This window comes from Lycium barbarum, chromosome 6, assembly GCF_019175385.1.
Source record: "Lycium barbarum isolate Lr01 chromosome 6, ASM1917538v2, whole genome shotgun sequence".
Classification (NCBI taxonomy): Eukaryota; Viridiplantae; Streptophyta; class Magnoliopsida; order Solanales; family Solanaceae; genus Lycium; species Lycium barbarum.
Window position 1 is genome coordinate 120,238,219 of NC_083342.1, and position 27,196 is coordinate 120,265,414.

General features: G+C 35.6%; 5 protein-coding genes across 5 annotated transcripts; 2 read left to right on the plus strand and 3 right to left on the minus strand.

Moving 5' to 3' along the window:
* The first annotated feature begins 363 nt into the window (after window positions 1-363).
* Window positions 364-1,856, plus strand: LOC132600083 (protein SRC2-like). Its single transcript, XM_060313207.1, has one exon. The coding sequence runs from the start codon at window positions 849-851 to the stop codon at window positions 1,593-1,595; it is 747 nt and encodes a 248-aa protein (XP_060169190.1). The 5' UTR covers window positions 364-848; the 3' UTR covers window positions 1,596-1,856.
* A 1,255-nt stretch (window positions 1,857-3,111) lies between these two features.
* On the minus strand, window positions 3,112-6,997 carry LOC132645934 (SART-1 family protein DOT2-like). The gene is made up of 2 exons (XM_060363196.1): window positions 6,125-6,997; window positions 3,112-5,323 (listed from the first exon to the last, which is right to left on the minus strand). Exon 1 carries the CDS (start codon window positions 6,799-6,801, stop codon window positions 6,145-6,147), a length of 657 nt encoding a protein of 218 aa, XP_060219179.1. The 5' UTR covers window positions 6,802-6,997; the 3' UTR covers window positions 3,112-5,323; window positions 6,125-6,144.
* Window positions 6,998-9,132: 2,135 nt separating this feature from the next.
* Window positions 9,133-10,396, minus strand: LOC132645936 (protein SRC2-like). The gene has a single exon (XM_060363198.1). The coding sequence runs from the start codon at window positions 10,318-10,320 to the stop codon at window positions 9,397-9,399; it is 924 nt and encodes a 307-aa protein (XP_060219181.1). The 5' UTR covers window positions 10,321-10,396; the 3' UTR covers window positions 9,133-9,396.
* Window positions 10,397-12,540: 2,144 nt separating this feature from the next.
* On the plus strand, window positions 12,541-16,862 carry LOC132645935 (autophagy-related protein 18a). The gene is made up of 4 exons (XM_060363197.1): window positions 12,541-13,524; window positions 14,245-14,452; window positions 16,248-16,374; window positions 16,524-16,862. Exons 1-4 carry the CDS (start codon window positions 12,646-12,648, stop codon window positions 16,612-16,614), a joined length of 1,305 nt encoding a protein of 434 aa, XP_060219180.1. The 5' UTR covers window positions 12,541-12,645; the 3' UTR covers window positions 16,615-16,862.
* A 1,093-nt stretch (window positions 16,863-17,955) lies between these two features.
* Window positions 17,956-18,739, minus strand: LOC132645937 (histone H2A.1). The gene is made up of 2 exons (XM_060363199.1): window positions 18,445-18,739; window positions 17,956-18,354 (listed from the first exon to the last, which is right to left on the minus strand). The coding sequence occupies exons 1-2, from the start codon at window positions 18,646-18,648 to the stop codon at window positions 18,118-18,120; spliced, it is 441 nt and encodes a 146-aa protein (XP_060219182.1). The 5' UTR covers window positions 18,649-18,739; the 3' UTR covers window positions 17,956-18,117.
* Between the last annotated feature and the right edge of the window lie 8,457 nt (window positions 18,740-27,196).

The window sequence follows — 27,196 nt, forward strand, 5'->3', positions numbered from 1 at the left end:
ATTAAAAAAGTAAGCATGAGTTGAAAATTGAAGCCCAAGCATGTGTTAAAAATATACTCTTTTTGTTTTTAAAGATGAGCGGCAGCAGCAGGATTATTGAAAATATGATTGAAAAATTCATCTCCACATGTAGTATTTTGGACCTCTTTTTTTTTTTTGACAAAAAAACTTCGTTATCATCTCTTGATTAGAACCCATCTTGAACCTGTCTTCAAACTTGTCGAACTTGGTGTCGATATCACTTGTTGGGATCGAAATAATATTGTATCATATGAAAGCGAACAATTGCAAACCTTTAACAGCGGTAAATCAGATAATAAAAAGAACTATAATAAATAAGCATAATATTCTTATATGGTTTGGTCAAGTGAAGTACATTAAAAACTAATAAATAAGCTTAAAACCTATTGAGAGATTAATCTCCCCTAAAAAAACTCTTAATCCTAAAAGATTACATTGTGGATGTTCTTATGGTGTGTTGTAGGAGAGAGATTCTTCAATTTATAGATGTCTAAAACCTTTTCCTTCAAAAAATAGGTTACCAAATATGGAATATTAAAATTTTCCTTTTAAGAAAAGTAAAACGAAATATGGTAAACTTTTTGTCCTTCCTTTAAAAAAAAGGTAAAATTCAAATATGATAAGAAAATCGTGGCAAAATCCCAACAGTAAGAACCTTCCTGTTCATCTCCTTCCTCTTTATCCTTCTCTATAAATAAATTCTTGCAACTCTCCGTAAACAGAAAAAACAGACAACAATTTTCTGAGTTCTTACAACTATTTCCATTCTCCAAATTTCTAAATAAAACTCTTCTTTGTTAGCCTACTTCAACAACTCAATTATAGCAATGGAATTACGTCCATTAGACATCAATGTGATCTCCGCAAAGAACATCAAGAATGTCAATACTTTCTCAAAAATGGATGTTTATGCAGAAGTCTCCATCTCCAGCTACTCCATCAAGTCCCATAAGCAGAAAACCTTCATCGACAAGAACAGTGGCACAAACCCCAAGTGGAATCACTCCATGAAATTCACTCTTGATGAATCTTCCCTTACAAAACCAGGGCTTCACTTAATCATTCGTCTCAAATCTGAACGCACTTTAGGTGACAAAGAAATTGGTGAAGTCTCTGTTCCTATTCATGACCTGTTTAATAAGTCCACCTCTAATGGAAGCACAGCCGAGAGGTTTGTTCAGTATCCAGTTATAACAGAAAGCGGTAAACCAAAAGGCAACCTGAAATTTTCCTACAAGTTTGGAGAAAAATTTACAGCACCTGAGCAAAAAATAGATGTATATCATGAGCCTGTCACAGCTTATCCTGCACCAATGCATGGTAGTACATATCCTGGAATGGCTTATAATCAGCAAAATCCAGGATACGGATATCAAGGTGGGTACCCACCAGGTGGATACCCACCAGCTGTTGCACCGGGTTATGGATATCCACCACAACAACCAGGGTATGGGTATCCACCCGTACAACAACCTGGTTACGGATATCTTGATGGATTCGGGTTAGGGTTGGGTGCAGGATTGCTTGATGGTTTGTTGGTTGGAGATATGGTTTCGGATGTTGGAGAGATGTAATGAGGTTGGGCACTTCGGTAGATTTGGGAGATTTTTATATCGTTTGACTAGTACTTGCTAGGATTTTCTAGCTGAATATGCTTTTAGTTCCTAAGACTACTTGTTATTTTAATCTAGTTCTCTTGAGAACAATTTTTCATACAAGAGTTTGACCTTAATGTTATCAGGTTTCTCGGTCCCCATCCCTCTCTTTGAACACTCTGTTTTAACTATTCAATCGCACTTTGATGTTTGCAAAACAATAATGCCAACAAAATCTGATCTACTTCACATCTCAGGAAGTGCTGCAATTTTAGGTGAAACATTAAGTTCATAGGACATATTGCTCTATGAGTTAGGCATAGGCATAGCCCTTGTAGACTTACTAAACAAGAAAACCTTATAAATTACTTGCATATAACCCACTGGAGATGGAAATCCAACTTATTACATGCAGAACGCTGTGCAGAAACATTGTGCGCAATTGCAAAAACACTGAAAAATGCAGAATGTTGTGCCGAGACACTGTGCAGAATGTCCAAAAGTTGCAGAAAGAAGATATTCGATTACAGAAACCAAGCAACAAATGGTCTTTTAAACATTTTCGTATAACCAAATTCCTGAGGCACAAAGTTACAATGCCATGCATTAAACTGGATAAGTAAGTGAAACATTGAGGTGGTGAAAAAGCACGAAAGTTTTCTTCTGACTAACAGCTTTGTAAAAATTGCACAACGAATATGCACTGTGTGTCACATTAAGATCAATTAAAGAGGACATAAATATAGAGTCCTACTGAAACCTAAACTAAACAACAACCATATATACTGATCTAATGTAAACAACCTTACTATTTGTTCAAACTCATCTAATTAGTCATCGATTACCATTGAAGAAGTCTTAAACCGAAGGACTCTTAGATGAATGAACAGCAAACACAATGGTCATATTCTTAAATACAGAATGCATAGGCAATGCTGAACTATATCAGAAACAAAAGCACATCTTATTAAAAGAAGATTGAAGCAACAGGTTGTGTAATGGACAGAATAAAATTGTTGCAGGTATTGAATTCCAATTTTCGTAACTAAATATGATTGATTTTTGGAATCCAGAAGTTTCAGTAATAGCTAATTCACGAATGCTCCTAACTAAATATGATTGTATTCTAAGAACAAAATATATCGAAGGCATTTGCAGTTCAGCTCACTGTGAACTATACAATGTAAAATGATTTTAACTACACCGCACATGCCACTTAGAGCTAACTTCAAGTCTCCATTGCTGGTAGTAGCACAGCCTACACCACTTGATCACATCATTCTCTGAAAATTTAGTATGCAACCCCAGCCCCTCCTTGTCAAACTTCAGATACACTTGAGTGAATGCAGATGTGAAGTAGCATGTTGGACTGCACAAATACAGTCATGCTTATATATGCTTGCCTAAGTTAAATGATTGACTGTGCGAATAGGTTATTTCTATTTATGTTTGATTGACTATACTAGAGCTTTCTGTACTGATTTGCTGCTATAATCTAATACTGCATCAAGATATTCAAATTTATTCCACTGATTTTGATTCTTATAAATTCAACAAGAACTCAATGACCCAAGAAACAAAACCTTGAGACTAACACAAAATGGGCTCTTTTCCTGTCAAATGCGTACACGCACTTTACACCCTGCATTATTCAGCATTATTGTTTTTTTAAAATTATTTGTAAGGTCCATCTATATAATGGAGGAGTTTAGGCATGACTACAACCTGCATATTTACCAAAAATCATAATTACACGGAGGAGGACATAAACCTTGGCCTCCATAACAGAATGAGAATTGTCTATGTACACAAAAATATCCAGCTTGCTCATAGAAGTGGCAGAAAGTTTCTAAGAGATTTGTAGCACCATTAGGGGATGCTATGTACACAGTGGCAAGTATTAACAAAAGATTATCCACTGGCATTGATGACATATCTGTTCTTCTTCTTTCTGAACCTGAAATTTGGTAATCCATCAGCTCCCAACTTCATTGAGGCTCTAACAATGGGAGTGGAAACATCCCCAATGAAGATAGATGTAGTCTTGGACTCCTCTCCTAAATTGGCAAGAACGTCTGCTGTATTATTACCCTCTCTTAGGGTATGAAAAAAAAAGTTGAAGTTTCCATTCTTGATTATTTCTGTTATATAATCTGACTGAGTTGCCTTGGTGGCTTTTTAATTCTCTTAATCAGTTCTAGAACAATCATAGAGTCAGACTCTACAATCACATTAGTGAAGCCATTGTTGAGACACAAACTGACACCTTTGAGCATTGCCTTAGCTTCTGCAAGATTGTTACTGCAATCACCATAAAACTCAGCAAAAGCACAAATGGTAACTCCATTGTGATCCCTAATAATACCATCACCTCCTGAAGAATCAGGATTCCCTTTACTGCAGCTATCCGCATTAAGTTTAACCCTACGTTTAAGCCAGTAAACAGCCTTAGAAACAAATGATCAACTGTCCTACAAACATCATGCCAAGTTGTAGGTAACTGCAGATCAGGGAATTGCAGCTTGATGATCAATTTAATGAACTTGATCACTTGTTGGATTATGAAGTCAGACATTTTATGATTATCAAATCTCGCTGAACATCTATTTTTCCAGATGTGCCAACAGATGCCTGTTGGGATGCGTTGAAGTATAACCTTATGGACATCATTCTTGTTTAAGTATCTAAAACTCACCTTAAGGAATCAAAACAAGGAACAAAATTATTCTGATCACTGACCTTCATCTTGTGCAGGATTTTTCTTCCTCCTGTCGTTACTAATCTTTCACTTTAAACGTAAGACGTCTGCATATATAATTTTGAATGATGATATATAAATCAAGATATGATTAAAATATGTGACCGCTGAACGGTTGGTGATGAGATAGGATAGAACTAAAAAAAAATATGAGAAGACTTTCTTATCCGCTCAAACTCACAAGATCAAACATGGTCACCACGTAAACCAAAAAAGAAAAGAAGAGTTTTTTCGAATGAAACTTTGATGTATAATCCATACAGATGGCACATTAAATGAGATTGCAGAGGAAAAGAATCAAGGAATTTCACGATGAAATCAGAAGTGATTCGGAGATCATTCAATAAACAGAGACAAACACATAAAAGAGTCATATATACTATATACCTGTACAGGAGAAGGAAATAAGTCAGGAAACTCCTAGACGATCCTCCCTCTTCTTCTGCATTCTTTGAGTGCCTCGAGACATTCAACTAAATCTGCAGTTCCAGATTGTAAAGATGAAGCTATTGTATGTAATACTCTTAGGTGCCGCTTGGCCATAAAAATTATTCACTTTTTTCCGGATTTTTTTTTCACTTTTTTCACTTTTGAGCGTTTGGCCATAAATGTTCCAAATACAACTTCATAATACCAAAAACTCAAAAAACTTGTTTTTCAAAAAAAATTCACTTTTTTCACTTTTTTACAACTACATTTCACCAAAAACTATGGCCAAACACAACTCCAACTCCAACTTCAAAAATTCCAAAAAAAGTGAATTTGTTTTTGGTATCTATGGCCAAACGCCTACTTAATAAGTTCCCAATTTCTTAGAATAATCTATTGGTTATTTGGTCTATCCTGAATGTTTGAATTTCCCCTAAGTTTGCATTATATTCAATAATAGAATGCTAACTAAGCTTACTCTTAGAACAGAAAGCACGGCAGGCAACTTCTGTGTAAAACTCTGGAGGAAAACACGTGTAAGATGAATTTGCATGACTATACATAATAGGATCAAGGTAAGTTCCATAAATTTATCTAAATGAAGACCATATCATGGGATTCCTTTAAAATTGTGACAAGCACACATTTTTTCTGTAAAAATCTGAATTTCAACAAACCTCAACAAGTGCTACGTTCATTTACCACTATATTTTGATACAAAGTTGATATTGTTGACAAAACTCGACATCATGGATATGAAAGTTATGAACAGCTTCATTAAGAACAAGTAAAGAATATTCGCACAGGATTGCTTATTTGAGTTTTATGACCATTGAGTACATCTTATTTGATTTTTGTAGTATATCATTATGTTCCGTGGTAATAAAGGGTTGACTCAAAGGCATATGAGTGAAAGATAAACTTGAAATCACAAAGATCATTTTCCTTTTTGCCAATACAAATACCTCTATATACATCAGATTATCAAAGATATTAGAGATCAATTTGAAGTACAACATGGCAAGCAGAATAGAATAAAATCAAATAAACAAGAAAGGAAAAGGAATATCCAAAATGTAACATAGGGTGACATGCCAAATCATCTAATCAATTAGCTGCAATAGTAAAAATCCAGGTGAATCTAAAGAAGAAGCAACTAACAACACTTAATTAAAAGTTGTGCCCAAGTGTTAGCCAAGTATAAATTAGCAATCAAAACAGAACAACGATAATCAGCCAAGGCAACAAGAACAGAGTATGAATAGAATATAAATCATATATTAATTGCGGAACTTTAACACAGTGCGAATATTCTCCCTACTCGGACGGTTATGTAGTATCTTAATTTTTCATCTTTTTTATCTTCAGCTCCAACTGGTATTGCCGCATACGTTTTTCTTGCTTCTTTTTTCCAGGCTCCTTCCCATGAAATCCATGGCAAAACACCCGAAAAGCCTCCTTTGGAGTTAGATTTCTTCCATACTCATCAGTCCTCTCAATGTGTATTTCTTTTTCCCCTTCCTCATCACAACGAACGTCTACGAGCTTGCTTTTCTTCTTGTCCGTGTTTCGACAACCCAATTCAATATCTTCTTTGAGTGTACCTCGTTCTCTCATTAATTTGAGAACCTCTGATAAACCTTTGCCAATTGGAACTTCACGTATTTTCTCGTCTGGAGTTATAACTGGTTTCTCCTCTTTCTTGGTTGAGTGATTTGGCAGCACATTAATACTAGGTTTTTGTTCTTTTAATTCATGAAGAAGAAGACCCGAGACAAATTCTCCCATCTCTGTGAAGACAACTTGTGACTTTCCAGATATAGAACTTGGATTATGATCCAGGGTTGAATCATTAATCAGGGAAACAATTGACTCTGGAAAATTAGTTTTGGCAAGGCCCTCTTGCTTTTTCAAAGTAAGCTTTCTGGCTCTTTTGTAGGTTTTTGTAAGATCCACGTTATCATCATTGTCAAATAATAGTGCATCATCTTGGTCCATTTTTTCTTTCTCGATCACAAAAAGGTTGCTAGTTTGGGCTTTGTCATTAGACGCAAATGAGATGTAAGAAAAGAAGGGACTAAGTATTTATAGTTGAGAGGTTGTTTCAAAGAGGAAGACGGAGAAAATAGGGAACTCTACTATTAACCAAAAAAGGATCGGAAAAGGAGAGAGAACTTGAAAAAAAAAAAAAAAAAACTTGGCGAACAAGCAATTAGAATTGAATTAAGGTAGATTTCTGAAGATATTTTTATATCTTTCCTTACTAATGCTCAATTTACGTGGCACACTTAATATTTTTAGAATTAAACATTCTATTTTGACTATAAATTCGGATATAGAATTTTAAAGTTTTTTCAAATAAAAATGTATATATTTGAAAATTATGTAAAAAAAAAATACTATAAATCAGAATAATTGAAAATTTAAAATATTTAAAAGAATTACGGTACAAAAGAACTCGTTTGACTTTCGAAATTTAAAAAGTGTCACATAAATTGAGACGGATGGAGTATTTCTTACTACCATTCTCTAATTGAAGCTGCTCTAGTTCCAAAAATTAATTATTTGTACTTTATTTTTACCTCAAATCATATTTACTTATTATCGTTAAGTAATTAAATAAGATAATAGGTAATCATATAAAGTGAATAAATCTTATCCTTTCGTTCATAGATCATCTAAATTATCAACATCAAAATTTTGAACTTTATATTTTGGAATACGCATACATTTTTTAAGTCTCAAAATATTTAGTGATTTTTTTTATCTATTCAAGTTCCGGCGGATATAGTTAATTAATTCCAAGACTTTAGATGATACGCAGACCCCAAGAAAATTAAGTCCCAAAGTAAGTAGTCGATAGCAAAATCCTTTTGCTCCAAGGAAGACGTGTGTAGTCAACTAGTTATCCTTTTGTTTCCTTATACTGTATTAACTAAAAGGCCAAATACACAGGTGAACCCTTAAATTTGTCGTGATTTTTTATTTTAGCATCTTAATTACAATTTGTTCCTATTAGACCCTCCTACTCAATTCAAAATGTGTCAATTGAACACCACTCTTGCAATGAGTCAAAAAACAAAGAGGTGTACTACACATGCAGATTATGTGGCAAATCCACAAATTAAATGCAGCCCACATGGAACTTATGCCCAAATAATATAATTAAAAACGTTTTGACTGAAAACAAAACAGAAATTCTATTTTTACATATATTCCCAACCCTACCCACCCCTACACCCAGCCGGTTCCATTTTCTTCCAACACCTCTCCCCCGGTTTCCTTCGCCATGTCCGTCCCCTTTCCATATACAAAGAAATTTTGGTCTAAAATTTTGCTTTTCGGGAACACAATATTGGAAACAATACAACTTTTCTTTGTACTCTAAAAATTGTCAAGATATTTAGTCCTCCATATGGAAGGAAAGGGATGAAGTTTTAGGTGAGAAAAGCTCAATTAATTGATTATGTCGACGATTCTTAAAGTAGAACACTGGATTATATCAATCAAGATGTTATGGGACTTTCATGAACCAAATGATGATTGAAACATGTGAGAAATTTTCATTTTTAATCAGTTTTTTATTCCAAACAGAGGGTGTCTGAGAATGGATTGGTGAGTCTCGAGGAAAGTGGCGTGAAGATTAGTTATTATAGGAAAAAGGAGTATATGTATGGGAGCTTATAAAAGGTGAGTAAAGATTATTTGGTGGAAAGGAAGAATTTGTGCAGTGAACTGGCGGTAGTGGCTCGATGAAGGAGAAGATCGCGGGGATAGAAAAATGTGATTTTTAAAGAAAAAAACAAATTTGTATCGCTTAAGGCATGTTTAGAACACATATTTTGCCAAGTCAGCATTTTGTGTTTAATTGACGCACTTTGAATTAAGTTGAAGGGTCTAATAGAAACAAGTCATAGTTAAGGTGCTAAAATGAAAAACTATGACAAGTTTAAGGGCCCGTTTATGTATTTGGCCTAACTAAAAAAAAGGTTTTCTTTCGTCCAGGGACGTACTAGCCCAATCCCTCTAAATAGACAGCAGACTAGCACTTCAATTTCTTATGGATGAAAACATTGTAGTCTAGAATTCAAAGACCTTTCCATTTTGCTGTCGATATGAATCAACATCCAAGATTATCACATATATACTTCCATGGGATGTAACCAAATAGCAGACAAGATAGATACTACAATAAAAAACAATGGGATCTAATAATGTATCTAGTTGTATCTCCTCTTTTTTCACTAAGCACATTTTAGGACTCGAAGAGACAAAGTTCCAAAGGAGAATGTCATGTAACTCTATTATGCAGTCAATAGACAAATATATTTCATTCTTTCCTTAAAGAAATGACAACGTAACAAAATAAATTTGTACAAATAACGAAGTCACGCATGGTAAGGCACCACGTTTCTGCAAACATATTATAAACTTTGGAAAATCAAGGGAATGAGCAAGGAACTTCCAATTCAGATAATCAATTTATCCAAAATAATACAATAATAATTTGAAAATGTTGTTAATATCAAAGACCAATTTGATTTATATATCTCCAATAAACAAAAAAATTACTCAATATACAGAGACCTCATTTTAATAATCCATATCGTCCATGGCATCATCATAACCTTGATCATAGGCATCCATATCATGTCCAACATCAGAAACCATTTCACCAACCAACATACCACCAAGCAACCCTCCTGCCAAACCCAATCCAACCCCTGCTCCCATCCCTCCCATTTTGCTCTTTTTCTGTGGGTTTTGCACTTGTTGCACGGGTGGATATCCTCCGTAACCTTGTTGTTGTTGTTGCGGAGGATATCCATATCCAGTTTGTGGATATCCTGCTGGAGAATATCCACCTGGCTGATATCCACTAGTGTTGTAACCACCAGCAGGAGGATATCCTGCTGGTGGTTGCTGATACGCCATCCCCTGGTTGGGATTTGGCGTTCCATACCCCATGCCAGGTGGTGGCATATTATTATTCCCTGTCTGGGCATATGGATAAGCTGTGACAGGCGCATTTTGGTTATAAGTGCCATTAGTTTGATTTACATTTTTGAACATTTGCTCCGGAGGTTGTCCATATTTCTTCCCAAACTTATAAGAAAACCTGAGGGTTCCTCTAGGTTTACCAGAAACTGGGGTGAAAACTTGATACTCCACAACTTTTTCGGCGCTTCCATCAGGTCCGGAAGCAGATTGACCAAAGATATCATTTATAGGGATTGAGACAATGCCAATATCTTTGTCGCCGAAAAAGCGATCGGATCGGAGGCAAAAGCAGAGGGAAAGGCCAGGTTTTGTGAGGGAAGGCTCGTCTAATGTGAATTTCATTGGGTAATTCCATTTAGGATTTGTGCCACCTTTTTTGTCAATGAAGGTTCGTTTTGTGTTTTTTGCATAGCCAAAAATTGAAACTTCGACGTAAACATCCATTGTGAAGAAGTAATTGACATTCTTTATGCCGGTGGCAGAGATCACCATGACATCTAACGGACGCCAATCCATGGTTGAATTCAACAGAAAAGAGAGGGAATTTGGTTAAAAAATGTTCTTCTTTTTTGTTCCCTTCTTTTTTTTTGGCCTTGTGCTTTTTGGATGGATTTTAATGGGGACAATGTGAGAAGTATGTTAATTAGGAGACGCAAAAGTAACCGCTTAAAGTGGAATCAAGTATGAACTAGATTAATGGTCTCTATCTTCTCTTGATCCCCTCTTTCTCGCTAATTCTCAATGTATTAATTTTAATTATTGAACTCTTGAATTTTAAATTTCATTGTGAAGTTTTATCTGCCGCCAAACTAATGACTCATCGATTACTTTAATTAATATCTGTTTGGGTTTTGCTAATAAAATCGATAATCCAAATTAACATTTTAAATTTTAATGTATATAAAATAATACTATGGAGAGGCTATTAACAGAGGGAGGATTTGACTCAAGGTATTTATCTATTGGCAGCAAGATTCATTCGACTTCTTCTTTTTCTATTCTCGTAGTACAAGCTTTTCTTTTATTTTGGGATCTAGAAGGGTGGTTAGGCCTTAGGTAGAGAAAAGAGGAAGGAAAGAATCTAATGAGAATCAAATCGTACACCTTGTAAAGGAAAAAACTACTTGTACTGTAGCTTAATGGGGGTTCAAAGTACTAATCAAAGTTCATAAATGAAGCTTATCTTAATTTCGCATCATTAGAGGAAATTCTGCAAATCTCTCTATATAGTTCCACTGTCAAAATTGTGAATCTACTAAAAATATTGATGTCCATGAAATTAGCGTGTGAGGCCACATAGGGATTAGGAGAGTCTAAAGGATGACATTTGAGACGCTTCTAAATTTTGAGCTAATAGTCATCGACCTCTAGTCTCTAGCATCGATATGTCACTTAGCCCAATTAATCTTCTGGTAGATGCTAGCTTAAACCTCACACAAAGTGTGGTTTGATTCAAGCAAACACAACACTTAGGTAAAAGTCTGCCTCAAGTGCGAGAGAAGTGTTAGCGGAAAGGTTATCTTGTGTATTGCTAGGCCAAACAACACATAAAACTCAAAGGTAAGACTAGTAAGAAGTTTGGGAAGTGAGGGAAACGTCTCTTTTATTGATCATACAAAAATATAGACACTTACAACTTATAAGGGTTACAAGAAAAGCTACATGATTGTAAAAATCATTTATCAACGTCACATAGAAAGATATTAGTAATATATTAAACCTAAATTTGAAAATTTTAAAACACCTTAAAATGTTAGAGAAAATAATAACTAAAGAAAAACTTGCTTGATTATTCCAGGTAATCATAGCAATTTAAAATACATAGACAAGATAATTTAAAATTTTACTCCTATATGGTTGATGAATGTTACATTTCAGCCCATTTGGTAATCACCTTTTATAAGTAGTTAAGCATTACTGTTATTCATAATCATAATTCTAATCATACAAAGTACAAACAAGTACACTCTGTAAATTTGGCATTGTTATTATCAGAAAAATTAAGTGAAAAATACAAAACAATCATCCAAAATCTATCTCATAATTTATATAAAAAAAAAAGGGTTTCTTCCTCTAGACTAGATAATACTCCCTCCGTCCCAATTTATGTATCCTAGTTTCACTAGGCACAAATTTTAAGGAATAAAATGAGACTTTTACTTTTGTGATCCTAAATTAAAGATGTGTGCAATGTATTAAAATGTCCTTTGAATCGTGTGGTTATAAACTTGTCATGCAGGATATTTGAATTGTCAACTTATTAAATATAGAAAGTTACAGCTAGATCAGAAAAGAAAGTAAGACACTTAAATTAGAACGAGAGAGTAATACTACTAAACTATACAAAACTTAATGAGACAAACCCTCGATTAAAATACTGATAAACAGGGGCGGATCCACACCATTGGGTGTGGGTTCGCGGGAACCCACAACTTTTATCCGAATCTTATATTTATAATGTGAAATCCTTAAAATATATAAGAAATTTGAGTTAAGAATTCAGTAATAACAAACACGGCTAACTGAAAACTCACAAGTTTTAAATTTTGAATCGGCTCTGCAGATAAAGTGAAAGTAGAAAATCCTAAAAACGTAAATTATATAGTTACTCCTAATATATAAAAACTGAAAAGGGACCCTTTTGATTAGTCTAGAAGAAGTGAAAGAAAACAAAAAAGCAGCACTAGAGTGTCCACAACAAGTAAAGCTAAAAAAGCAACCTTGCGTCCGTAAATTTACTTCTACCTTACACTTACCCCCCCCATCTTCCTTCAACCATTTCATTCTCATCCTCTTCCCTCACCGCCTCTTTCTCTCCCTACGCTAGCACGCAATTCCTCCATGACCTCCACCCTCCCTTCCTCTTCCCCTTGGCCCAATCCAACAAACCCTAATTTCGTCTCCCCTCACATGTCTCCAAATTCCGATTCCGTTGATCTCTCCGATATCTCCGCCGCCGTCACTGACGCCGCCGTTAACGATGAACCCCGTTCCGTCACCGTCACCGTCACCTCCCCCACTAACTCCACCGTCATTACCCCTAATCCTAGCCCTAATTCCGTTGATTCATCACCTCCGAATGTACTCTACCTCTCCTTCAACCAGGATTACGGTTGCTTCGCAGCGGGTACAGATCGCGGGTTCCGGATCTACAACTGTGACCCGCTCCGGGAGATTTTCCGACGCGATTTTACCGGCACTTCCAACACTGGTGGTGGAATCGGTGTTGTTCAGATGCTTTTCCGGTGCAATATATTAGCTTTAGTTGGTGGAGGTAACGAACCTCAGTATCCCTTAAACAAGGTTATGATTTGGGATGATCATCAATCTAGGTGTATTGGTGAGCTATCGTTTCGATCTGAGGTGAAATCTGTGAGGTTAAGAAGGGATAGAATTGTGGTTGTTTTGGCTCAAAAGATATTTGTATACAATTTCTCTGATTTGAAACTGTTACATCAGATTGAGACCGTTGCGAATCCTAAGGGTTTGTGCGAGGTTTCACAAGTGTCGGGATCAATGGTTTTGGTTTGTCCAGGTTTGCAGAAGGGTCAGGTGAGGGTGGAACATTACGCGTCTAAGAGGACTAAGTTTATATTGGCACATGATTCGAGGATTGTGTGTTTCGCGTTGACGAATGATGGGAGGTTGTTGGCTACTTGTAGCAGTAAAGGGACTCTTGTTAGAGTGTATAATACTTTAGATGGATCTTTGGTTCAAGAGGTATATGCTTACGCTGAATTAATTGTTGCACTTTGTTGAATTGTTTTATTTACACTGTTAATATGGCAATTGTTTTGTTTACATGGTTAATTATATGGTGATGCTAAAGTCCTGATAGAGGAAGTAATTCAAGGTGTGTTGGGTATAGAGAAAAATGTGTTCTTTTGAAATAAAAGCTTTATCTGGATAATTGTTTCATGTTTGGCTGGGTAATAAAGTATGTGACGAATGGTTTAGTTTTATTGAAGCAGCTATGGCTGCAGCATCAGCAATGATTATTGAAACGAAACTAAATTGTGCTCATAAACCAGATATTGATTGCCTTTAACTTACAGTGGATGGTTTTAACTGTCTATACTTTCCGTTTTCCCCCCCACGTACCTCTGAAGACTGTAAAGTTGCAGCTGTTCTAGTTAGTCTATCTGTTATAGCCTCAGCATGCATCCTGCTTCTATCCCTTTGTCAACCTGTCAGACCTATCTACTGGCAACTAATGTCGTTCTCTGCTAAGTACAAAGATAGAGACTGTGCATCAGGCATAAATAATCATTAAATGCATTGCTTATGCCTTCTATTGATACCACTTCACTGAAGATCTGAATGCCATTTGATTTCCGATGAATGGTTCTGGTGTGTTATTGCTAACAACTGCCACTTCGGAAATGGAATGTTAGCTTTTATCTTTGATCTTGAGCATTTTTTTTTTTTGGTTTAATACAGGTCAGGAGAGGTGCAGATAGAGCAGAAATTTATAGCCTTGCTTTTTCTCCAACTGCACAATGGTTAGCTGTTTCCAGTGATAAAGGAACTGTCCATGTATTCAATCTAAAGGTTGATTCACCAGCTTTAGGAGTTGATAGACCAAGAGGGGCATCTGAGTCAAATGCTACATCTCCATCAGCTGTGTCTCATCTCTCCTTTATTAGAGGTAATAGGGCTGTTATGTTCTTGTCTTTAGTTACTCGACTCTAAATGCAGAGTTTCCTGAGGAAGTGTATGCTGTTTATAGTGTGGAAGGTGAGCTTAGTTATTCAGAGAACTCCATGAAGTGCAAAGATCTGTTTGTTATAATAGACTACATGCAGTTAAACTCTTTCACAAACAAGCATCAACTCCTCCGTAGAGGCCTTCTGATGCTTCAACATGCATGTATAGCTCTGATATAGTATTCCAACATTTTCTAAAGTTTGACACGGATAAAAAGGGGTAACGTTTCTCCTTAGATAAAGGATTGCCAGCAGTGATATCAGTTAATTTGATTATAAAAGAAGAGAAATATTTGTTTTTGGCCTGCGTAAATGTGTCCCATTTTTAACATCTTAAGCTTTTACACGATGTGGTCCTCACAATTCAATTTTGTATTAGAGTAAGCCGAGAGTAAGTCTAAATGGTGGGTTTGAGTCTTACCACCGCTCAGTCAACAAGAATATATCCCCGTAATTGCCACAAAGAAGGAATCAGGTTGCACGCGAGGGGGCATATTGCAGACCTATATATTAAATAAAGTATCCCTTCTTTTGAAGTTTGTTCTTAAGCTAGTCGTTTTACATAAATTAACAGTATGGGAAGGATTAAAATGAGCAATTTGTATGCGTAGTGTTTCATCAATCTTTCTTCAGAAACAATGTTTGAAATCACTCATCCAGCTCTGGGTACTGACTATCTTACTGTTTAGCATCTCATGGCATATGCTCCTAGAAAATTGGAGGGGGATAGTTGGCTTCAGAATGTAATAAAGCTGAACAAAAGAAATGTGGATGGGAATGTTTTTCCGGGACTTGGCTTAAAGTTCTCCTTTGGCATTGGAAGCTTGCGTATCTTAGGAATAGGTCCTCTGCCTATCAAAAAAAAAAAATCTTTGGAATAGGTCCCAAAATCTCCTAGCGATTAGCCAGCTACTTGCCCACTAGAGACTAGGAAATGAAGTTCCTCCTTAGTTGTCTTCTAAAATCAATGGGCTATGCCTTGTGCAAAGTCTAACCATTCCCTTTATGTCACATGGAACTGTTATCTTAAGTATAGTTCCCTGCATTGACTTCAGTAGGTGATACAATTATTACTTCTCTGCTAGAATTGCGATGTTCTAATAAAAAGGAACTTGACAATTTTTTGGCATTGGGCAAAAGAGGTGCTATAAGAATCTTTCAGAAGGAACAGATGCTATACCTGTTTGGGTCTAAAATTTGCTCAAACTATAAGTCTGATAGAGGTATTTGGCCTCAACAGTTGAGTCATGCTGTCTACTACAAAATGTTGGAATTTATTGTTCCAAGTTATGATCCTTTCGAAGAATTAGATGTAGGTAAGTAATCTGAAAGATAACTAGTGTTTTAAAAAACAAAGAAAAGTAAACAAGCATTACGGTTAAATTCAGCATATTTGCAAGCCTTGAATACACATCTTTTAGTTTGAAGGACTTTTAAATCCTGGAGGTGAAGCGTGTGCAGTTAATTTTGAAACATATTTCACTGCCATCTTATGGTTCAGATTCTTGAAGGAGGTTGTTGCAATAGCAATCTTTTCTTGGTTCAGTTGAGATGACGCTAACCGTAGGTTTCTGTCAAACAGTCCGAAGAGGTCCTCCGGTTCTTGTAATTTTGTCGCCAGTATACTTGGGACTGAGAATTTTTTGGACACATTGCAAAAGAATTAGTTGTGGAGAGTTTTGTCAATAACTCAATAATCTAAGCTTATTGACAGACGTCTGGTGTTTTGCCATGCAGGTGTGCTACCAAAGTATTTCAGCTCTGAGTGGTCTGTGGCGCAGTTCCGCTTACAAGAAGGTCTGCAGCACATTGTGGCCTTTGGTCACCAAAAGAATACGGTTGTGATTCTTGGCATGGATGGCAGGTAAGGCTGTTAGTCTAAGTACTTCGAGGAAAAATCCTAGTGGGAAGTGTCGCTTTGTTTCTTTTTTTAACGTTGTCCCAAATTTTGTGACGAGTGAATTGCATCTTTGGAAGTTCAACAATTAATGCCTTGATAAATTGGAAATGCAGTTTCTACCGATGCCAGTTTGATGCAGCAGCTGGTGGGGAGATGACCCTGTTGGAGCATCACAGTTTCTTGAAGTCTGAGGAGAACTTTTAATTTGGGAAAGCTAGCTGGGTGCGTGCTATGGATCTCTTTGCTAGCCTCCTCCTTGTGTGGCTTTTGTTGTATCTATTTATAAATTCGCAGGGGGACGTGATAGTAAATGTAAATATGCATAGATAATCCAAAAAAAAAAAAATGTAAATCTATAAGAAGATGAGAACCGGTCAGCTTTTGTAACAACCTTCTGGCTGTACATAGGTTACTGCTGCGCATATTGCCGGATAACAATATTGTTATGAGCATGTCTCCTGAGTGCTGAAGTATCTACTTAGCTATTTGTCTCTATAAAAGCACTATTCAGGAACTCTAGTAACAAAAGAGAGAAGGAAACATCAATGTGACCACCTGCTTGAAATGTCGTGTTTTGCAGCTGGAAGTGGATTTAGTAAATTTCATCTTTACTATATATCAGAATATAGAGCAGAGGACCTGCAGAAAGTAATTTGCAAGGTGGGCTCATTTTCATGTGGAAGAACATGGATAGTCACAAGCATGTGAGTTGAATTCAGATAGTAGAGAGGTGATTGTGCAAGACTGCATAGTATAATAATTTCTGCACATGGCTAGAGAAAAGAGAATCTTCAAATTTCAATGTCCATGACAGCACATCAAATGCTACTACCAATTAAGTACTAAAAACGAATATGCTTACAATTCAATATACTCCTTCACACTTGTGATTACTTCTTGAAAGCTGGAAGAGAATAAGAACCAACAGGACCACCTTGGCCTGTTTGATCTCGAAAGGCATCAAGCAATGTTACATACAACAAAGAACCCCCTACTCCTAACAAAAACTAAATAGTACAGTCAAATCAGCTGTGTAACAAATGGCAGGAAACAATTACTTTGTGCCTACAAATGATACCAATGAACACTTCACTACTGACTTTGTATAAATCACTTCAATTTTGAAAATCGACTACTGTTGCACAAGTTGCATCATTCATATTCAAACCCCCAAAAGCCGCAGAAGAATCAACATTTAAGAGGTATCAAACTATTATAGTTCACAAGCATACCGCTTTAAGTCAACATACAGAAGCTGCATAACTAAATGTATCATGCCCAAAATAATTACAGCCCTTATATATTACATAAAACCGATTAAGCAGTTGGCACACACAACTTGAGAATTTGCATGTCATAACTCGATGCAAAAATCAGTGTTATAATTAAACTTCTTCACGCCTCAATAAAATCTTCGATTCCACCACTGATTTATCACTTTCTTTGTTTCCAGTGTGAACAACGACGGCAATACAGAAGTTTCATCTTCCATCATTACGATTACATTAGCAGACATTGTTACGAAAATCGAAATGAGACAATAAATAGGAAAAAGGAGTTACTTTCTATTATATTTCCAAGCAACGTTGCACCACAAGTTAACAAAGCATAATAAAACTCTACGTCCTACAACTACTAGAAATACCAATAAACTAGACAAAAGAGTAGTGCATATTTAACCCACAGATCACAGTTCTAACAGTCTTCTTATGCCTTCTTTGGCGACTTAGTTGCCCTAGGTGTTGATGCCTTCTCCTCAGAAGCAGTTGATTTCTTAGGCAGCAGAATTGGGTTAATGTTTGGAAGAACACCTCCACTTGCAATAGTAACTCCAGCCAACAATTTTCCCAATTCCTCATCGTTCCTTACGGCCAAAAGCACATGCCTAGGAATAATCCTAGTCTTCTTGTTGTCTCTTGCCGCATTTCCAGCCAACTCCAACACCTGTACAACAAACAAAAAACGAAATTAGTAACTATGTAGTCAACAGAAAATTACGGATCTGAGAACGAAATTTAATGGGTATGTTTGTACCTCAGCAGCAAGATATTCAAGAACAGCAGCAAGGTAAATAGGAGCACCAGATCCCACACGTTGAGCGTAACGACCCTTTTTCAAGAAACGAGCAATACGACCAACCGGGAACTGAAGACCAGCTTTGACTGATTTGGTTACGGACTTCTTTCTTGGGCCACCCTTTCGTCCACCAGCACCTTTGGTTGTCTTTGTTGCATCCATTGCTAAGAAACAACTGTGAAAAAAAAGAGCTTGAAAAAGATAGTAATGCAGAAGTAGCTGTGATTGAGATTTGAATGTTTGATGAGGACCTGAAGTGTGGGTTTTATTATTTATAGGGGGGGGGGGAATGGATTGCCACGCTGGCGATCCGCGTGAGGAGTGTTGATATTAAAGGGGTGGATTGGTTCTTTTAATGTGAGATCTGACGGTTAATAAAAGAAGAAAGGTTAGTGATCCTTGGCTAATACGGAGAGCTAATGATTTAATGACACGTATTTGTGTTTGGTTGAATTGGGGGGCTGAGAGCTAAACCGCGCGCGCGAAATTTGAATTTTCCCAAATTTGTTTTGCGCTTGTTGTGAATTCGTGAAACCTTTCTTAGGCGTCATTTGGTCACAAAAATTATTCACTTTTTTTCGAAATCAGTGTTTGACTATGAAAATTCCGAATACAAAATTTGAAGTTGTATTCCGGATTACCAAAAACTCAAAAAACTTATTTTTTTTTAAAAAAATAACTTTTTCTCACTTTTTTACAACTACATTTCACCAAAAACTACAATTTCAAGACTATGACAAAACACAACTCTAACTCCAACTCCAAAATTCCAAAAAAAAAGTGAATTTTTTTTTTGTTATCTATGGACACACGGGCCCTTAATTTCATACATGTATGATTAGTGGGATTATTACTCCTAATAAGTCCTATTTATCCATTAATTTTATAGTCCTAAATATTTTGCTCTTTGTTATGACTAGTAAAAGCTACAACCCTATCTCCATACTTTATTATTCTATATTGTTTTGTGTAAATAAAGGTGTTACTAGATAGTCATGATTCACATCGTCAAGAAGTACAAATACGACGACATTATATAAATGTCGTATTAGGTTGTTTAAATGTCACAAATTAGTTTACAGACATTTAATTTGCATTTGCATCAAATGTCGTAAATTTTAGTATCGAGAATTTCCCGACATTTAGGTAAATGTCAGTAATAAATAAACAACATATATTAAATCTCACTTAATAAGTCCTATTTATCCATTAATTTCATAGTCCTAAATATTTTGCTCTTTGTTATTACTAGTAAAAGTTACAACCCTATCTCCATACTTTATTATTCTATATTGTTTTGTGTAAATAAAGGTGTTACTAGATAGAGATAGTCATGATTCACATTTTCAAGAAATTCACTACAAGAAAGTACAACTACGACGACATTATATAAATGTCTTATTAGGTTGTTTAAATGTCACAAATTTGTTTACTGACATTTAATTTACATTTGCATCAAATATCGTAAATTTTAGTATCGAGAATTTCCTGACATTTAGGTAAATGTCGGTAATAAATAAACGACATATATTAAATCTCACTTAAATTTCTGACATTTAAGTAAATGTTGGTAAGAAATAAATGACATTAGAGTTTTGACATTTAGATTAATGTTGGTAAAAAAATTACGACTTTTACTTGTGGCTTTTATAAAATGTCACATTAAAGATCTGACATTTTGGTGAATATCGATAAAATAATTTTGCAACATTTATGAAATGTCGTATCCAATTATATGTGTTATGTAAATTACCATAACCTAGTTGGTTGTATAATATTGCTTCTAAAACAACTTCTACAAGTATGTGAAAATTTTTCTCTCTATTTTTATTTATTTGTTCTGTTTGGAGTATTTTTATTTGGTAGTTAGTCACCTGAACAACTCATTGACCAATTTTGCTTATACCTTTGAAGAACTTGTTTTACATTATTTAGTTTATTCTACTCAAAAAACATTTGAAGTATCGATTTGGTTCAACTCATCCAATATATTTGAATTAATTTTGACACCCCTAAATAAAAAATTAACAACTAAATTATAATTTTGACACCCTTAAACATAAAATCAAAAAGAATATGAAATGATCTTGCTCGCTTGGAGAATCTCAGTTGGTTGGCTACCTGAACTACTTTCACCTTATTAGTAAAAGTTCGATTCCTCCCTTTGTAATCTTCTCCCCAATTTCCCCTTCCCGTACCATCAATTTTGAAAAGAAAAAAAAAATTGCTCACTTGTTTATTATTTTTCCTTTTTAACAAAAAAAAATATATATGAAAACTCAAGTAAGCTTTTATGTTAATGAGAACTATAGCCTAACAAAAGATAAGGCCTAATTTGGGCGCGTATTTAGGAGGTGTCGGTCAAACCCCATTATTCATTTAAAATCTTGATAAGATGATTTCACTCTCTATTTAAAATTAGGCATGATGAGTATAAACTAATGCCAAACATCTTTCTCGAATTTTATAAATAGGAATCAGATAGCTTGAGCATTACATAAAGTCACGATATTATCAAAAAGTGATAGAGGCATAAATTTATAAAAGGCCCTTTTATAACATTAGAATGTCATAGTCGAGATTTGAACTTCTAGGGTGCTTGGCACTTCTTAAGTTCTTATAATGTCATAGGCAAAAATCTTATCTATTTGGACCTTAGCCTGCAAGAATAACGTTATTTGTTCTACACCATTTCAAATCTCCTTACGATAGTAATGGATCGTGGTAGGAATGAATGAGTATCTAACTAGTACTTAACTTCTTTTGCATCTTATTTATATGGTTATAATTAACATACTGTTTGTTTTGATTATTATTTAAAGTTCGTTATATTGCATTGTTAAATTTGAGGTTATGTATCAGTGAAAAAACTTATTTTATGTCACGATCAATTTGATATGATTTTTATCCTATTTATCTTTTTCAATATGCTCTTACTTATTATTCGATACGTACTCCCACCATTTCAATTTAGGTATCTTACTTTTTTTTTTTGTCTGTTTAAAAAAATCTTTATATATTTGATAATTTCTAATTTCAACATTCTGCCTCACTTAATTAAGATCAAGATTCAAAAGACATTTTGGTACATTACACATATTTTTTGTTTACACAAAAAAAATAATTAAAACCTTTATTTTCGTAAACCATGTGTCCAGTCAAACTAGAGTCTCAATATTTTTTTTGTGTCACGACCCAACCCCGTAAGCCGTGACTAGTGCCCGATCTAGGCACCCGAACCCATCTATCAAATATTATCTCAAATTCTATCAACTCATTCTAGTATATGGCGGAAGCCGACAAGACTTTATTTCAAATTTAGGTAATTTCCAGAAAATTTCGGCAGAGTTTCCTTTGTTTTACGGACTATCCAATATACCCTGCACGCAGAAAATACCAACAAAAGCCACACAGGGCTAACCAAGCAATATATAAACATATGCGGACCGGCCGCCTCGGCGTATAGGATCGCCCAAACAACATATGCGGACCGGCCGCCTCGGCGTATGGGATCGCCCAAACGACATGTACATACATCTATACAGAAAGACCCTAACCCACAAACATGTCCACAGACCTCTAAACAGACCGACAGAATCATATGACGGGACAGGGCCCCGCCGTACCCATGAACGAATATATACAAATGCACTAATAAATATATATACCAAAAGTATAAGCTCCGGAAAGAGAGAAGCACTCCGAATAGCAGAAAGGGTGTCCTAAACAGGTGGATCACCAGGCTGTGCGTCTGTACCTGCGGGCATGAAACGCAGCCCCCGGAGAAGGGGGTCAGTACGAAATATGTACTGAGTATGCAAAGCAGAAGGTACAGAAATAAATCTGAATAATAATCGAATCAGATATATAGAAAATAATACATATCAAAATGTTTATTTCCAAAGTATAAATTATGCATAGGGCACTGGAAAATGTGGTCGCCCGCCTGTCGATGGCGCCACAACACAGCATAACACCAGAAAGTTTCAAATCTCCGAATCCCCGTCACACATCACAACACAGCATAACGCCAAACACAGCATAACGCCAACATAAGTGGAACCCGGCCCTCGAGCGAGGAGCACGGTGAACCATAAACACAGCATAACACCGGAATGTATCAAAAAGCGCACGACAACAGAACCGGCCCGGGAACCGGCGAACGATATCATAGCAGGCACGAGCGGAGTAGTGAGGAATCATATGCATAAAATCATTATTATAAATCCTAAGGATAAGTAAAATAGTCATATTCGAAATCGGAATAATAATTATCACTTTTTGATTCAAAGTTGTCGAATTTACATAAAGGGCGTCGCGGGACCCACGGACGAGTATAGACCCGAACTGAGCCCGCCTATGAAAAACATACCCATTATACATCAAGCAAACTCCTATAAAAATTATTGGAGCGATCCGAGGCTCTATGCGAAAAATATGGCATTCAGAGATTACGAAATTCCTTAAAGTGAACATTTTCTATGCGAATTTCGGAAAGCGATTACTTCAAATACATCATGGTTCATATTTCATAAAAACATACATAAGAGTGCCAAAGAATATATATATGGATCATAACATGCTCGGATCTCGAATTTGGAATTCCCTTAAAGCTCTAATCTAGCCTATGTGAAACTAAGGCATGCCAAAAGAAGGAAGGTTGCTTTACATACCTCAAACGCTCTCCAATATGATCCAACTCAAGCTAAGTCCAAACTATGATTCGGGCTGCCCACGATCTAAAAATAAGCCATAAAATGCCAAACATTAGCTAAAGACTCTTTGGGCATTAAATTCCAATTTCGCTCTTAATTCTACAGAAATTTGGGCAGCATTTCCCCTGTAAATAGGCTACCCCGAGAATTTAACTCGGCCGTATCAATCAACAACAACAACAACAACAACCAACCTAACAACATCAATAATAAATTCGGAAGACAAAATAACATTAATAGCTCTCTTTTTCATCATTCGACAACTTTCCAAATATTCATTTCAACGGCTCACATTCAAGCCACCACATCGCTCACACATTTAATTATCCACCCGAGTCTTTACCACAATATTCTAGGACATTCTAAACAATCCACATAATATTTCCAACGACCTGAAAATTTTTCCACTGTTTGGCCGAAAACAGTCCCCTTTTCCATTCCTCATTTTCAAGTCATGTTTTGTACCACAATCCACAATATAACGATATGATTTTCATAAAATATACAATTTACGTCAAACGCACAACTAGCCTCAAAACATCCCACAATTTCTCAACATCAATCTTGAGCCACTTAAACACTTATTTCCAACTAGAATTCGTTTCGACGATAACTAAAATACTAAGCGATAGTATTACGATCTTCGACACATTATAAAACTCACATTCGCCCGCGCCACACACATACACATGTTAATGATTCTTATATATACAAATTTTATTCAATGCACAAAGTTCTCCAAATCAGTCCGCAACGCTTACTATGTCAATTTGGGACATTAAATTCTCATTTCTAACCTACAAGTCATCACCATAACCATTACGACGCTAAGCGAGATTAATTCCTTCTTTGCTACAATTTGGAGGCTATAAACACGGCTACACTACACATATACATGTATCGATGATTTTTATTCTTTTCCCCACTCGATACCAATCTAACATAATATAGAATTAATTCATCAATTCCATTTGTCACACCCATATACACGGCTAGAACACCCATCACACAACCCACTTCCAATCATACTATATTTCATGATTTCCATCCCTATTAACATACCATAACATGAATAAATGTTCACAACACAAAAACAAGAGCAAAACATACCTTTCTTCTTCAACCCACCAAATAGTTAGGGTTTGCAAATGGGTACAACTAATGGTTGGATGACCCGAACAACTCTTCCACGCTACTTAGGGACCTCAATATAGTGGGTTAACACCAAGGAAATAATTTTTGGGAAGCTAGAATTTGATTTGGTTTTCCTAAGGTTGGGCCGAAAACAGTGGGGGTTGGGAGCTCTCTATTTTCTTGTTTTGTGCTAAGTGATGAAGTGAATAAATGAGGAATGAAGACTTGGTCTTCATCTTTTAAGTGGTTCACAAAATATCCACATTGCCTTGGGTCCACACAATGTGTTGGACCAATTAAAATTGGTCACACAATGTGTGGGACCCCTTTTTTAATTCACACGGCCCCCATGGCATTTTTGGCACCACATTTTAAGCACTTATTTGATCTAAATAAGTCTTAATCATTAAGATCTATAATAAATTCTTTAGATCATTAAGAAATAATTTTGTGTGAATAATTTTCACCACCACTCCGTCCACAACCATCAATCACCACCACTAACCACCTTTGTCATCGCAACCACCACTACTGTCGTCGCTAACCACCAGTCACCATCGCAAACCACCTCTATCGTCACAACTGACTGATAACCAACTGTTGTCAACCACTACTGTCAGTCGCTACCACACCCACCATCTCCATCATTATAATTATATTCATTGTCGTCACCCCCGCCATCACTATCAGTCACTACCACCGTTGTAGTCAATCCCTATTACCAACTACTTTCCAACTAGCGCCGCCGTTAACTACCACTTGCATCATCGTCAACCACTACACATCCTTCAACCACCACCAACACTGGCAACTACTAATATCAACCAACTCCACTATCACAACCACTACCGCTAACCGCCACCATCACACCAGTCACTACAATACCAACCACCCTACCATCACAACTATGACCATGACCATTAATAGCCACTTGCAACCATTACCACTACAAACTATCTTCACCATACTAACAAACTTCAATGATTTATTTTTTAATCAAATATTAATTTTATTTTAGTAAAATTATATTTTTATTACTTAATAATTTTTTTATTTGAATTGTATATTTATTATATTTGAAATAAATAAATTATGCACATTCAGATGTTAAAACAAACAGTCTTAAGCATTCAATGTACATATAGAGATAGCATGCTAATCATTCAGATGAAATAATCTTAATAGAAACAGATAGGGTCTAAGTGTTTTTTTTTTTTTTTAATCTTACAACCACTTAAAATGTCTGAATGGATCTGAATTATTAAAATATGTAACAAAGTATTAATATCATTAAGATGTCTATTTAAAGATTTTTACAAAGTTGACAGTTCGCCAATTGCATCCACTCACCACTATCGCTATCGCCCATCATTATCAATTATAGTTGCATCTATGCTCACCGTTGTCGACTACCACACACAACCACCATCCTCGGCCACAACCGCCATTCTCAGTCACAACCACCACTGCACCAATACTACAATCAAGTGTCACCATTACTAGCTACCTTTTATAATTATCACCACCAATCACCATTACCGCAAGTACTAATAAACACCACTGATAATCACCACCATGAGTAACCAATATATATCACCAACCACCGTCATCGTTCACAAGCACTAGTTTTCATTATCATCCACCATAACTATCAGCCATCACCATCAACCACTATTGTCGAGCATTATCACCGCTAACTATTACCTACAATGCCACCCCCAATCGGCTTTCACAATCACCACCACTAGTCATCTCAAAACCAACCACCACACACACACATATATATATATATATATATATATTAATCTAGTATTTTATTAAAATTTTATATTTTTATATTCTGAATAATGATAAAATTTGTACATTCGGATGTTAAGAAACCAAACAATACAATCTTAGTTATTAAATATTCAGATCTTAATACAATATCTTAATATTCATATGTGCATTCAGATTCAAACATTTAAATCTCAACATTCCAATCATCAGTCACAATCACCACCATGCCAGTATTGCAATCAGCTGTCACCATTACTAGCTGCCATTTACAATGATCACCACTAATCACCATTACCACAACTACTGCTGAACATTACTGACAATCACCACCATCAGTCACCACTATATATCGCCAACCACTGTCATCGTTCACAACCACTATTAGTTTTCACTATCACCCACGATAACTATCAGCCGCCACCATCAACCACTAGCTATTACCCACAATACCACCCCCAACCAACATCCACAATCACTACCGCTAGTCATCTCAGAACCAATCACCATACATTATATATATATATATATATATATATATATATATATATATATTAATCTATTATGTTATGATTTTTTTTATATTTTTTAGTACATTCTGATGTTAAGAAACCAAACAATATTATCTTAATTAGTTAATATTCAGATCTTAATACAATATCTTAGTATTCAGATTCAAACATCTACATCGAAACACACATTTTAATATTTAGATGTGTATTCAGATTTATACATCTTAATTAATAAAAATAAACGAGGCCTAAGACACTTAATAATACTTACTTTACGATATTTGAAAAAAACCTTTATAAGTTTCAGATCGAATGACATTTTTTCAAAATTGAAAATTGAAATCAAATAGTGCAAAGCCAAATAAAAAACCGAATGCACACCCTATTTTTACTCACAACGGAAAATGTTACTAGCAGTAAGTATTTAAACCAAACAATATTAATTAATTATAGAAGCGATATGGAGTATTAAACAAGAATATGCATTATTTAACTATGATTTAATTATAAAAATTTAATTACACTTGTTATGTGTATGAATTTCCCAATTGACCGGATGAGCCAAAGTCAAAA